This window comes from Salvelinus fontinalis, chromosome 21 (genome assembly GCF_029448725.1).
Source record: "Salvelinus fontinalis isolate EN_2023a chromosome 21, ASM2944872v1, whole genome shotgun sequence".
Lineage (NCBI taxonomy): Eukaryota > Metazoa > Chordata > Actinopteri > Salmoniformes > Salmonidae > Salvelinus > Salvelinus fontinalis.
In genome coordinates this window covers 28,503,443-28,517,017 of record NC_074685.1, presented here as the reverse complement: position 1 = coordinate 28,517,017, position 13,575 = coordinate 28,503,443, and the positions used below count along the sequence as shown (strand labels likewise).

The following is a 13,575-nucleotide window of genomic DNA, read 5'->3' as shown; positions in this document are numbered from 1 at the left end:
GACATTGTCAGCAACCCCCTGGTCATTATTTGAACTGGCTAGTCAGCTACCTAACTAGTATTTAACGAACCAAAACATTGTTTAAAAATTGATTTTAGTTGCCTGGCTTGCTGATTGGTTGACATTTACCAAATTCATTTTTAAAACAGATGGGTTTATTGGTGTTAAAATAGAGAAAGTATGCTATCTGATCCATCCAGTATGCTAGCTGATCCACCCCCCAGAAAAAAAAAAGTATGCTATCTGGAGCACCTGGCTGCATATACTTTTTCATAACGTTCATAAGTTTGGTGTAGGATGACAATAGAATGTTCATGATGTCGCTACGACAATTGTCAACATGTCGAGAGACGGACTGTAAACCAGCCATTTAACTTTTTTCATGTCAGTGCTACAAGGAAACTGACAGTTGCAGCGACAATCTACAGTCATTCCACCAGAGTATAAATTAAATGTTCTTTTGACCAGCGACACTTGTCGCATTCTAATTGTCTACAAACATGTCGCTAGACCAAGTATTAACCGGCGATTACATCAAATGTATAGCAGCAGAATCGATGCATTATTGCTTCATGAAGTAAGCTCACATGGAATGATAGAAGTTGCTGAAAAAGAAAAGTCATTTATCTTCCAGCTCATCAAATAACAATGCATTAAAATGTGTTAAAATGCAATGCATTTTAGTCAATAATGTATCAAGGTTCAAGTGTAATTATTAGTTGCATGTGCAGGATAAGCATGGCAGACATCTTTCAATGAAATGCTCACTTGCAGGTTCCTTCTCAAACAAATCAAAAATCAAATCAAATTGTATTAGTCACATGCGCCGAATACAACAGGTGTAGATCTTACAGTGAAATGCTTACTTATACGCCCCTAACCAACAATGCAGTTTAAAAAATATGAATAAGAAATAAAAGTTACCAGAGGTTAAAGAGCAGCAGTAAGATAACAATAGCGAGACTATATACAGTGGGTACCGGTACAGGGTCAATGTGCGTGGGCACCGGTTAGTCGAGGTAATATGTACAGAGAGTAGAGGCGGTGTAAAAGGAGGAGGACACACACTATGCAAATAGTCTGGGTAGCCATTTGATTATATGTTCAGGAGCCTTATGGCTTGGGGGTAGAAGATGTTTAGAAGCCTCTTGACCTAGACTTGGCACTCCGGTACCGCTTGCCGTGCGATAGCAGAGAAAACAGTCTATGACTAGGGTGGCTAGAATCTTTGACCATTTTTAGGGCCTTCCTCTGACACTGCCTGGTATAGAGGTCCTGGATGGCAGGAAGCTTGGCCCCAGTCATGTACTGGGCCTTATGCACTACTCTCTGTAGTGTCTTGCGGTCGGAGGCCGAGCAGTTGCCATACCAGGCAGTGATGCAACCAGTCGGAATGCCCTCAATGGTGCAGCTGTAGAACCTTTTGAGGATCTGATGACCGATGCCAAATCTTTTCAGTCTCCTGAGGGGGAATAGGTTTTGTCGTGCCCTCTTCACGACTGTCTTGGTGTGCTTGGACCATGTTAGTTTGTTGGTGATGTGGACACCAAAGAACATGAAGCTCTCAACCTGCTCCACTGCAGCCCCGTCAATGAGAATGGGGACGTGCTCGGTTCTCCTTTTCCTGTAGTCCACAATCATGTTCGTTGTCTTGATCACATTGAGGGAGAGGTTGTTGTCCTGGCACCACATGGCCAGGTCTCTGTCCTCCTCCCTATAGGCTGTCTCGTCGTTGTCGGTGATCAGGCCTACCACTGTTGTGTCATCGTCAAACTTAATGATGGTGTTGGACTCGTGCAGTCATGAGTGAACAGGGAGTACAGGAGGGACTGAGCACGCATCCCTGACAGGCCCCTGTGTTGAGGATCAGTGTGGCGGATGTGTTGTTACCTACCCTTACCACCTGGAGACGGCCCATCAGGAAATCCATGATCCAGTTGCAGAGGGACGTGTTAGTCCCAGGGTCCTTAGCTTATTGATGAGGTTTGAGGGCACTATGGTGTTGAAAGCTGAGCTGTAGTCAATGAATAGCATTCTCACATAAGTGTTCCTTTTGTCCAGGTGGGAAAGGGCAGTGTGGAGTGCAATAGAGACTGCATCATCTGTGGATCTGTTGGGGTGGTATGCAAATTGGAGTGGGTCTAGGGTTTCTGGAATAATGGTGTTGATGTGAGCCATGACCAGCCTTTCAAAGCACTTCATGGCTGCAGACGTGAGTGCTACAGGTCAGTAGTCATTTAGGTAGGTTACCTTAGTGTTCTTGGGCACAGGCACTATGGTCGTCTGCTTAAAACATGTTGGTATTACAGACTCGGACAGGGAGAGGTTAAAAATGTCAGTGAAGACACTTGCCAGTTGGTCACCTCATGCTCGCAGTACATGTCCTGGTAATCCGTCTGGCCCTGCGGCCTTGTGAATGTTGACCTGTTTAAAGGTCTTACTTACATTGGCCGCGGAGAGTGTGATCACCCTGTCGTCCGGAACAGCTGGTGCTGTCATGCATGTTTCAGTGTTATTTGCCTCGAAGCGAGCATAGAAGTAGTTTAGCTCGTCTGGTAGGCTCGTGTCACTGGGCAGCTCTCAGCTGTGCTTCCCTTTGTAGTCTGTAATGGTTTGCAAGCCTTGCCACATCCGACGAGCATCGGAGCCGGTGTAGTACGATATTATCTTAGTTCTGTATTGACACTTTGCCTGTTTGGTGGTTCGCAGGAGGGCATAGCAGGATATCTTATAAGCTTCTGGGTTAGAGTCCCGCTCTACCCTTTAGCTCAGTGCGGATGTTGCCTGTAATCCATGGCTTCTGGTTGGGCTATGTACGTATGGTCACTGTGGGGACGACTTCATCGATGCACTTATTGATGAAGCCCGTGACTGATGTGGTGTACTCATCAATGCCATAGGAAGAATCCTGGAACATATTCCAGTCTATGCTAGCAAAACAGTCTTGTAGCTTAGCATTTGCTTCATCTGACCACTTTTTTATTGACCGAGTCACTGGTGCTTCCTGCTTTAATTTTTGCTTGTAAGCAGGAATCAGGAGGATAGAATTATGGTCAGATTTGCCAAATGGAATGCGAGGGAGAGCTTTGTATGCGTCTCTGTGTGTGGAGTAAAGGTGGTCTAGAGTCTTTTCCCCTCTGGTTGCACATTTAACATGCTGATAGAAATTTGGTAAGACCGATTTAAGTTTCCCTGCATTAAAGTCCCCGGCCACTAGGAGCGCCGCTTCTGGGTGAGCGTTTTCCTGTTTGCTTATGGCGAAATACAGCTCATTGAGTGTGGTCTTAGTGCCAGCATCGGTCTGTGGGAGTATTTAGACAGCTACGAAAAATACAGATGAAAACTCTCTAGGTAGATAGTGTGGTCTACAGCTTATCATGAGATACTTTACTTCAGGTGAGCAAAACCTAAAAACTTCCTTAGATATCGTGCACCAGCTATTGTTTACATATAGGCATAGTCCGCCACCCCTTGTCTTACCAGACGCCGCTGTTGTATCCTGCCGATACAGTGTATAACCAGCCAGCTGTAAGTTGATAATGTCGTCGTTCAGCCACGACTCCGTGAGGCATAAGATATTACAGTTTTTAATGTCCCATTGGTAGTTTATTCTTCCTCGTAGGTCATCAATTTTATTTTCCAATGATTGCACGTTAGCTAGAAGAGCAGAAGGCAGGGTGGGGTTTATTCGATCGCCTACGAATTCTCAGAAAGCAGCCCGACCTCCGTCCTCTTTTTCTCCGACGTCTCTTCATGCAAATGACGGGGATTTGGGCCTGTTCCCGGGAAAGCAGTACGGCGTTCTCGTTGGGCTCGTCGGACTCGTTAAAGGAAAAAAAAAAACTTCTGCCAGTTCGTGTTGAGTAATCGCTGTCCAGAAGTTATTTTCGGTCATAAGAGAAGGTAGCAGCAACATTATGTACAAAATAAGTAAAAAAACAAGTTAGAAGCAACGCAAAAAAACGAACATAAAAACACAATCAGTTAGAAACACGTAAAATGTCAGCCATCTTCTCTGGCGCCGTCACTGATTACAACAGCAATAAGACAACAATAAGAAATAACAAAAGAGTACAAACATAAAATAAATGGCTCAGTAGAACAGAATAAACATTTTAGCATAAGTATATTACAGGAAGGAACAATTTATAGTCCAATATTTACATGTGTATTGGGGAAGGGGGGGATGGGGGCCAGTGTACTGATCAATATAATAAGAGTCTGGTAGCAGCAGTTGTGATGTGTGTGTAACATGAATGTACATGTGTGTGTGTATATGTCTGTGTAGGTGTGTGCATGAGTGAGTGCATCTGTGCTCAGGTGCGTAGAATCAGAGCAGTTGGTCAGTCCAGTTCAAGTGTTCCACCATCTGATGGCTTGTAGATAGAAACTGTCTCTGAGCCTGTTGGCATCACACCTCATTCTCCGATACCGTCTGCCCGACGGTAAGGGAGTGAACAGCTCGTGGCTGGGGTGTGTAGGGTCTTTGATGATGCTGCGTGCCTTCCTCAAGCACCCGTTTCGAGTAGATGTCCTGGATGGGTGGGAGCACGATATATATCCATCCCTAATTTCTACATCTCAAATTATGCTGATTGAGCTATGCAGCTCTGAGGGGGAGGATGCTCAGTCTGACCCTCAGCAGGTGACCAGAAATTACTATTCCAGACTGGGGACTGGACAGTGGCTGTCAGAATCATGCCTGATTACTTCATCTCAACCCTGACCTAATGACCCTGTAGCCGCACATGGTTTTAACCTTGTTGAGATCAAAGCCTCATCTATAGTGAGAGAGAGAGAGAGAGAGAGAGAGAGAGAGAGAGAGAGAGAGAGAGAGAGAGAGAGAGAGAGAGTCTCCATCAATACTTCTATTTTGTGAGTATGGTTATGGACAAATAGTAATAGTGGCCATTTGTTTGAGATGAGATGTTTCTACAACTTTATTGGAGTCCACCTGTGGTAAATTCAATTGATTGGACATGATTTGGAAAGGCACAACCTGTCTATTTAAGGTCCCACAATTGACAGTGGATGTCAGAGTAAAAACCAAGCCATGAGGTCGAAGGAATTGTACGTAGAGCTCCGAGACAGGATTGTGTCGAAGGCCAGATCTGGGGAAGGGTACCAAAACATTTCTGCAGCATTGAAGGTCCCCAAGAACAAATTGGCCTCCATCATTCTTAAATGGAAGAAGTTTTAAACCACCAAGACTCTTCCTAGAGCGGGCCACCCGGCCAAACTGAGCAATCGGGGAAGAAGGGCCTTGGTCAGAGAGGTGACCAAGAACCCGATGGTCACTCTGACAGAGATCCAGAGTTTCTCTGTGGAGATGGGAGAACCTTCCAGAAGGACAACCATCTCTGCAGCACTCCACCAATCAGGCCTTTATGGTAGAGTGGCCAGACGGAAGCCACTCCTCAGTAAAAGGCACATGACAGCCCACTTGGAGTTTGCCAAAATGCACCTAAAGGACTCTCAGACCATGAGAAACAAGATTCTCTGGTCTGATGAAACCAAGATTCAACTCTTTGGCTTGAATGCCAAGCATCACGTCTGGAGGAAACCTGGCACCATCCCTACAGTGAAGCACGGTCGTGGCAGCATCATGCTGTGGAGATATTTTTCAGTGTCAGGGACTGGGAGACGAGTCAGGATGGAGACACATATGAACGGGGCAAAGTACAGAGAGATCCTTGATGAAAACCTGCTCCAGAGTGCTCAGGACCTCAGACTGGGGCGACGGGTCACCTTCCAACAGGACAACGACCCCAAGCACACAGCCAAGACAACACAGGAGTGGCTTCGGGACAAGTCTATGTATGTCCTTGATTGGCCCAGCCAAAGCCCAGACTTGAAACCATTCTAACATCTCTGGAGAGAGCTGATAATAGCTGTGCAGCAACGCTCCCCATCCAACCTGACAGAGTTTGAGTGGATCTGCAGAGAAGAATTGTAGAAACTCCCCAAATACAGGTGTGCCAAGCTTGTAGCGTCATACCGAAAAACACTCAAGGTTGTAATCACTGCCAAAGGTTCCTCAACAAAGTACTGATAAAGGGTCTGAATTCTTACATAAATGTTATGTTTCAGTTTTCTATTTTGTATAAATTAGCAAAAATTTCTAAAAACCTGTTTTTGCTTTGTTATTATGGGGTATTGTGTGTAGATTGATGAGGGGAAGTTTAAAAAAATAAATTTTAGTTAAAGGCTGTAACGTAACAAAATGTGGAGAAAGTGAAGGGGTCTGAATACTTCCGAATGCACTTTTTATTTCAGGATGTGTATATTCCTTGGTAGCAGGTAGCCTAGTGATTAAGTACGTTGGGCCAAAAACCAAAATGTCGCTGGTTCAAATCCCCAAGCTGACTAGTTGAAAATCTGTTGATGTGCCGTTGAGCCAGGCACCCCAATTGTTCCTGTTAGTTGCTCTGGATAAGAGTGTCTGCTAAATGACTAAAATGTAACCCAGAAAATAATCTGAATTAATTTACACATCACAGTTTTGAAAACATAGCTTGTCCAAAACAAGTGGTCTCTTGGTACAACTTACCCCGGGTATTGGATAAGTTAAGCTGCCTACAAATGTATGTACCAAATGAAATATTAACACTACCTTTTTTAAAGCATGTGTATCTTTATTTCCCAAACACAATTCAATACTATCACAATTGCTTTTTTGTCTTTTAAGCATTTTAAACATATTTAACACAGACTTTGTACTTTTTTTGTACTTTTTTTTTTACACTTTTTACACTTTTAACATAGGTAACTGTTGTTACCTCATATCCCAGCAATAAGTCTGAGAAGAAAACACTTCAATTTGATCAACTTGCTATTGGCTCACTTACACAAAGGCAAACATTTTGACTATATTAGCACAACTACAAGGATGCACTTTCATTCGAGGTTCAGGACCTCATATTGAAGCTTAAACAGATAAATTAATAAATAAATAAATTTGACTTGGTGGAATTTTTTTTACCTTACTTGCTTACCACTTTTTCCATGTGGTTTCTTCCTTCACAGACTCCATGAAATGACGGCCTCTCCCTAAACATTTGGTCAAATTGTGAATTTTTGGTATGGTTTCCTAGAAACAAGGGTGGCTCAACTTACCCCTTTGGTTCAACTTACCCCACTCTCCCCTACAAAAAAGATTTGAGTTAATGGATGATAGGAGAGCTGGTTATGGGTGTATAATTGAAAGTGTATGGAGAACTAACAGACTGGACCGTCTATGTTCAATATTATCCATCCATCAAGGAAATATAATTAAAAAAACTCAAAATATGTCTTACAGTAGATCCCATTGCAAAGGCAAGAACCACTGTGGTGTCCACAGCAGACTGACCATCTATAGGATGAATGTTCACAATGTTGTTGGTGGGTAAATTGGAAACAATGCGGAACAAACCGAGCAGCCACACATGGAAACAAGTTCTGCACTCACAAATTGTTAGGAATTATAACATTGAGAGTCTTGAGCAATGTTTCTGGAGCATGCTTAGTGTTTCCACCAGTAATGCTCTTAAGGCATCTACTGGTGTTGAAAAGCAAATGGCTTCATATCTTTATATGCTTTGTATCTTGTTGTTGTAACTCCATGGGATCACAACTACATTTATATTGATTTCTGTGCAATTTGCAGCTTATGACAGACACATCAAAAGACTCTGTGCTCAAATGATCACAGTAAAGCGTAGTAGAAATAGAAAATGACTGAAAATGCCATTTTTCAACAGAGGGGTTGAACATACACAATATTTTCATGAAACAAACACAATAACAGGCCCAAGTTCTATGCTGAAAATCAGAGAGGACACATGAATGTCTATTGAAAAGTCATCTTCCAGACGGTGTGATATTGTCCTCTACTAAATTGCCTATCTGCCACCTGTCTGTCCTGTCTCTGTCACTGATAGGCCCAAATGGCTTTGCAACAGGATAGCCTTAACGTTAGGGAGGTAAGGTGTGCAATTAAGCCTCATACACTGCCTTACAGTCCATTATTATTGATCAGTGATGAAATGGAATTACACCTTGGGTGAAAGGGAGCTATTGTCCCACATGCATTTGTGTTAGTGGACATAAAGAGGACATTAGTTGGCACTGACAACACTTTGGCACAGATCCTGTTAAGGCTCCAGGCCGGGGACCTACTTGACAGTTGGACAATCCTTTATAATAATAAGATAGGAAGATAATGTAGGTAGTAAGTGGGGTAAAATCAAACCTGTTGTGCATGACACAGCCAGCAGTATGCATGGGTGGCTCTGTATCTAGACCTCTGCTGCCTCCCAGTGGCTGAGAATGGAACTTGCAGCAGTGACGGATTCACGGCATACTGAGAAGACACCTGTCTGAGAACAGAGGTGGGATATTATTTAAAAAATGTATGTAACATTGCCCACCCCCCACCAGCCAGATAATTGCCTAACTGTGCCCACTTAGAAAAAGTGCTTAGCAGTGAGTGGCCTCTACATGTCTCCCCACTGAGACTCTTCCAGCTGATGAGCCAATACATTCTTAATGAGAGAGGGAAATTAAACCTCTCAGAGCTATGGATCATTTCAATGATTGATCTTATTAACTGCCTTCTCACAGACAGTTTCATCTGCAGTCACCTGGAGGTCCAAAACGATCAATTACATTTTTCTCTGTGTCGTTTTGAGAGCTTGTGTGTTCAAACATGCTGACGAGAGAAGAGGGGGGAGAAAGAGATAGACCACTATTCTTATTACAGGAAGTGCATAATACTAGCAACAAAATCAAACACATACTTCAGTTTCTTTAGTGTACTTGCCAGGATTTCTTATCAATGCGAATAGATGGAATAGACTGCAGCTAGCTGCACACGGCCCTAGTATTCACAGGAGCAGATACAGCATACCCGCATTGACCTAACGTCATTTAGAATTCTACATGATTCTAGCTACTGGAACATCCAAAACATGTCGTTTGTTAGAATGGCCACATTCCACTCGATACATGTGACATTTTAATAGCCTAACAATCGTTGAATTTACGCGTTTCTGCCTGGCTGCCATGCTTTTATCACATGACAAATATCCCTGTAGAGCACTGAAAGGTAGTTGTCATGGAGATGCGGGGTAGATCTGACGCTTCCAGCTCGAGATTCAAGTGAACGATTTTTTTAGCAGCAACGACGGAACAGTTGACAAGAATCCGTGAGTAGTTTACACATCATTCTTGATTTCAAGGTACACGGTACTATGTTGCGGATACTTTCATTGGCCAAATGTTGCCATTTCATGGCGTCTTGCTATATTGTAGCGTAGCCACTTTGTGTTCTAGAATATAGAAGATTAAACAGTCATCATAGCTAACGTTAGTTTCCACCGCAGTACTTGCACACACAAGTCTAGATTCTCCACACTTAATAGTGTTTTTTATTATCACTGTCGCTGAACATAGCTTTTTTGTTCATCTGAGAAATGTTATCGTTGAGTCATCTTCAGAGCTTTATGTAGGCTATCTAAATAGTATATGAACACTGGAGTTTAAACCTTAGGCCACTGAAACGTAATTTGTGCACGGCCTACATAATAATGAATGTGAACCCCCTTCCCTAAAACACTCCAGTATGGTTATTCACACATCATACTGCAGTGTTTTAGAGAAGGGGGTGCACCCTTCACAGGAGTCTGCACACTTATGGCATGGGAATTAATATAGCTAATCAGTACATTGCACTGGTCATGGCCAGGATTCTCGTTTACAGGCAGACCACCACACAGCCTTACCATAATGCAGGAGATGAGGAACGGGATGATGCACTTCCCACCACCTGTGAGCAGAGACAGGGTCATATCCAAGTTCCCAAAGGTACCTGAGCACACACCAGCAACCTGCTACCAGCCTGCTAGCCATCTGGATCAACTCAAACCTACCATAATGTTTTAGTGGCTCTGGTGTACCGTTTGTTAAAAGTCACAAGTGCTGTCATTCAAAACAGGTTGGAATGGAGGGCTCAACAGTATGTGGTTGATGTTATTGAAACTGTGTGACATCCACACAGGAGCTTACAGTTGTCTGAGTGTGTGTGATCACAGGGCTGGCTATTTCTGAAAACAGCACTAATAAAGTTAATGTTGTATAGTAACCTACTGTACCCAATGAAGTCTCTCTGTCAGCTGTTGCTGAGTAGGCCCAACTCATAAGTTCTAACAGCATGCAGTGACACCTAAACTCTCCTTGGTCAGGACAGTATTCTGAGTAGATAATATAGGACCACAATAGAAACAAGTGTCTTGACTTTTTTTGTATATGTATCCTCGACAATTTTGGCATATGTATCCGTTGCCTGATGTAACATTTGATGTATTTTAAATTGTCTCGTCAAATAAGTAGTGAAGATGTAAATTGCCAAGGCTGTAAAAGCTTCAGAGGATGTTGCACACATACAGTATTCCTAATACGCAAGGATTTAGCTATTTTACCCCACAGTCTCCTGGTGCCGTTTCAAAAGTAGATTCAATTAAAAGGTCAGGGGAGTTTGAGTGACATTTTTCAAGCCTGGATATGAGAAGAGCTTTTACAGTAATGTCAGCAGGAATAACTGGAACAGCAAGACTTTGTAGACAGCTGGTATTTTCATGACACACCATTAAAAAAGGCCTTCAGTATGTCAGATGGAAGCTCATAACAAAATAAACATCAGTGCTGCATTATTGTTTTCATTACAGATACCAAACAATGCATTTAAACTCTTCTGTGTGATTGTACTTCAGAGAGTGATGTCTGTTAACGTTGATGTGACTGTTGTTTCCAGTGTTATACTCCACAGGCCTGTCTGCAGATGAAGGAGGACTGGGATACCCAGGCCAAGGCTACCTGCAAAGAAAGAGCTGACAGGCATCAGGGGTGAGTTGCCTGGTTAGATGAATTGATTGATTAATGTCTGACTGATTCACTTAATGATTGGTATTGGATTTATCTGGAAAAGCAACACTGGATTTAGCTGTTGAATATTTCCTTTGAAGATGGGACAGACTGAAGATGTCCAAAGCAGTGGTTGTTGGTGACCTTAATGTGGGCAAGACCTGCCTAATAAACCGGTAAAGTATTCAGCTTGCGACCTGGCTGCTATATCATGTTCCTTTTAGGTGGAAAACAGCCTTCTAACATGATTGTATATTCTGTTCTGCATTTTCAGGTTCTGCAAAGATGTATTTGACAGAGACTACAAGGCTACCATAGGAGTAGACTTTGAGATTGAGAGGTTTGAGCTTTCAGGAGCTCCATTCTCCCTTCAGATGTGAGTGAGGGTCATCCTCTGGTTTCTTTGATTATGTGCTTTATTATTTTATTAGAAACTTGTGATTCTTTACTTGTATTCAAAGGTGACTTCCCCCCCCCCCCCCTTCTCTTTCTCTACATAGCTGGGACACAGCTGGCCAGGAAAAATTCAAATGCATCGCTTCAGCATACTACAGAGGAGCTCAGGGTAAGACAGAGACAGCCAGTGAGATGCCTTTGGCTGCGTTTACACAGGGAGCCCGATTTTTATCTTTTTTTCCACTAGTTTCACAGCTCTGAAAAAGATCTGATATGATTGGTCAAAAGACTAAAAGATCAGCTTTTGACTGCCTGTGTAAAAAGCAGCCATTGTAGACTATGGAAACCCTGAGGAGTTCACTGTTGCTGTATCTAAGCCTCTGTGTTTTTATTACAGTGATAATCACAGTATTTGACATGGCAGACATTAAGAGCTTGGAGCACTCATGGTAGGTTTATTTAATATAATATGAAATCAAGAGCGAGCACAAAGATAAATCAGAACAATCAAAGTAAAATGTCCTCTCAAATGAAATGTCTCTTTTTCTCTCACAGGCAGTGGTTAGATGAGGCCATGAGGGAGAATGAACCTGGCTCCTGTTCTGTTTTCCTGGTTGGAACCAAGAGTGACCTACTTGTGAGTGCACAAACATGTACATGGTTCTTGACAGATAGATATATATTGTAGATAGGCACACATAGGTGTATAATATGATTCCCCCCCCCCGTATCCGTAATGAAGAACCATATCCATTAGCTCTGTCTTTTGGCTCCTTTCTATGCTTTCAAATACAATTTATTAATCTTTTCTCTCTGTGCACAAGGCTCCAGAGGAGCGCCAGAGGACTGAGAGAGACGCCATCAAGATAGCAACTAAAATGAAAGCTGAGTTTTGGTCTGTTTCGGCCAAGACAGGTACAGACTGGAGCAAAAAAAACTATTATAACATGACTTCATTGCGATGTTCATGTTGACGTTAGCATATCAAATCAAATGTTATTCGTCACATACACATGGTTAGCAGCTGTTAATGCGAGTGTAGCGAAATGCTTGTGCTTCTAGTTCCGACAGTGCAGTAATATCGAACAATTCCCCAACAACGACCTAATACACACAAGCATAGCTGTGGTTTTAGAGACCACAGGATAATTACATAGAGATGGTCTCCAGGTGTGCAATGTGCTTATTGTGTAATCAGAGGTTAAGCTGTTTCACTGTATGGAGTGTGTCTGGGCCAAGTGCATTCAATGCAGCTGCCGGTCTTGTTACTGTAAATAAGCATTTTGATGATATGGTAATGACACTCACTATCGGTGTGACTGTGTAGGGGAGAACGTGCAGGGGTTCTTCTTCCGGGTGGCATCTCTGGCCTTTGAAGACTCTGTACTGAAGGACATGGAGAGAGGGATCACCTCCACTCAAATAGGAGGAGGAGACAGCATCAGTAAGAGACAACTCAAAGGGCAACAGAGGGGTTTGGGTCGGAGAGTGTAGGTGGAGGGACATACAGTATATAGAGAGGAAAATAGTGGATGTTTATTTAAACATTTGGGAATAAATATGTTGTCAGATGCTCATCTCTCAGATTGGACTTGAATTGAGGTTGTAAATTCCAATACTCTGTATTGATGTTCTTGGTATCTTTCCCTTTAGAATCTGACAGAGCCAACCTGGAGGAGCCCCAGTCCAAAGCAGTGAATACGAATTGCTGCTGAGAAAAGAAAGAGGACTTGAAGTAGGAGTCAAGAGAAGGAAGGGGAGTGATATGTCTAGAAAGATGTTGAAATAGTGGATTTTAAAAGTGGAAAGAGCTGTGACTGACATGTGCCTCTATTTCTCAGTCTTCACTGGTATCATTCGTACGTGGACACACAAGTGTCTACAGCCTTTATAATCATCATTTAGTACTGCCATTTTGGGATGTAATGTATCAACTTCCTTGATTTTAATCCGGTCATCAATGACCTTTATTATATGCATTGTAAAGTATTTTATGAATTCAGTATTTTGTCGAATTTTGGAAATTAGGGTGCATTTCAGACTTATTTGTAGAAGAAGTGGTTTGATAGTTTATGTAATATACTGTATTATCGTTATGTATTGTGTAGCCCTAACATTCTGCAGTTACATTTCCAATAATTTTATTGCATATTTTTGTTTTTACTGCTAACCTCATTGTTAGGCTGAATTGTTTCTGCACAGAGACAGAGCTGGCTGGTGATGACATTACCCCTAATCAAAATAAAGTTTCATATTTTTGTATGGGTCTTCACAACA

At 42.5% G+C, this 13,575-nt stretch overlaps 1 protein-coding gene across 2 annotated transcripts; it reads left to right on the top strand.

Annotated features, from left to right (window-relative positions):
- Window positions 1-8,847: 8,847 nt before the first annotated feature.
- Window positions 8,848-13,575, top strand: rab36 (RAB36, member RAS oncogene family). Of its 2 annotated transcripts, none has more exons than XM_055874566.1 (11): window positions 8,848-9,188; window positions 9,743-9,846; window positions 10,793-10,884; window positions 11,004-11,078; window positions 11,177-11,278; window positions 11,403-11,467; window positions 11,696-11,747; window positions 11,854-11,935; window positions 12,123-12,213; window positions 12,626-12,742; window positions 12,952-13,575. In XM_055874566.1, exons 2-11 carry the CDS (start codon window positions 9,769-9,771, stop codon window positions 13,011-13,013), a joined length of 816 nt encoding a protein of 271 aa, XP_055730541.1. In that variant the 5' UTR covers window positions 8,848-9,188; window positions 9,743-9,768; the 3' UTR covers window positions 13,014-13,575. The 2 variants fall into 2 exon arrangements, with proteins under 2 accessions (XP_055730541.1, XP_055730539.1); XM_055874564.1 differs by having other exon boundaries at window positions 8,849-9,188; window positions 9,728-9,846.

What these genes read in the sequence shown, in the direction of transcription:
- rab36 (XM_055874566.1), top strand. Translation starts at nt 9,769, where the DNA reads ATGCAGGAGATGAGGAACGGGATGATGCACTTCCCACCACCTGTGAGC. An exon ending in TCATATCCAAGTTCCCAAAG is followed by an intron (nt 9,847 to 10,792) that starts GTACCTGAGCAC and finishes TGTTGTTTCCAG; the next exon opens with TGTTATACTCCACAGGCCTG. An exon ending in AAGACCTGCCTAATAAACCG is followed by an intron (nt 11,079 to 11,176) that starts GTAAAGTATTCA and finishes CTGCATTTTCAG; the next exon opens with GTTCTGCAAAGATGTATTTG.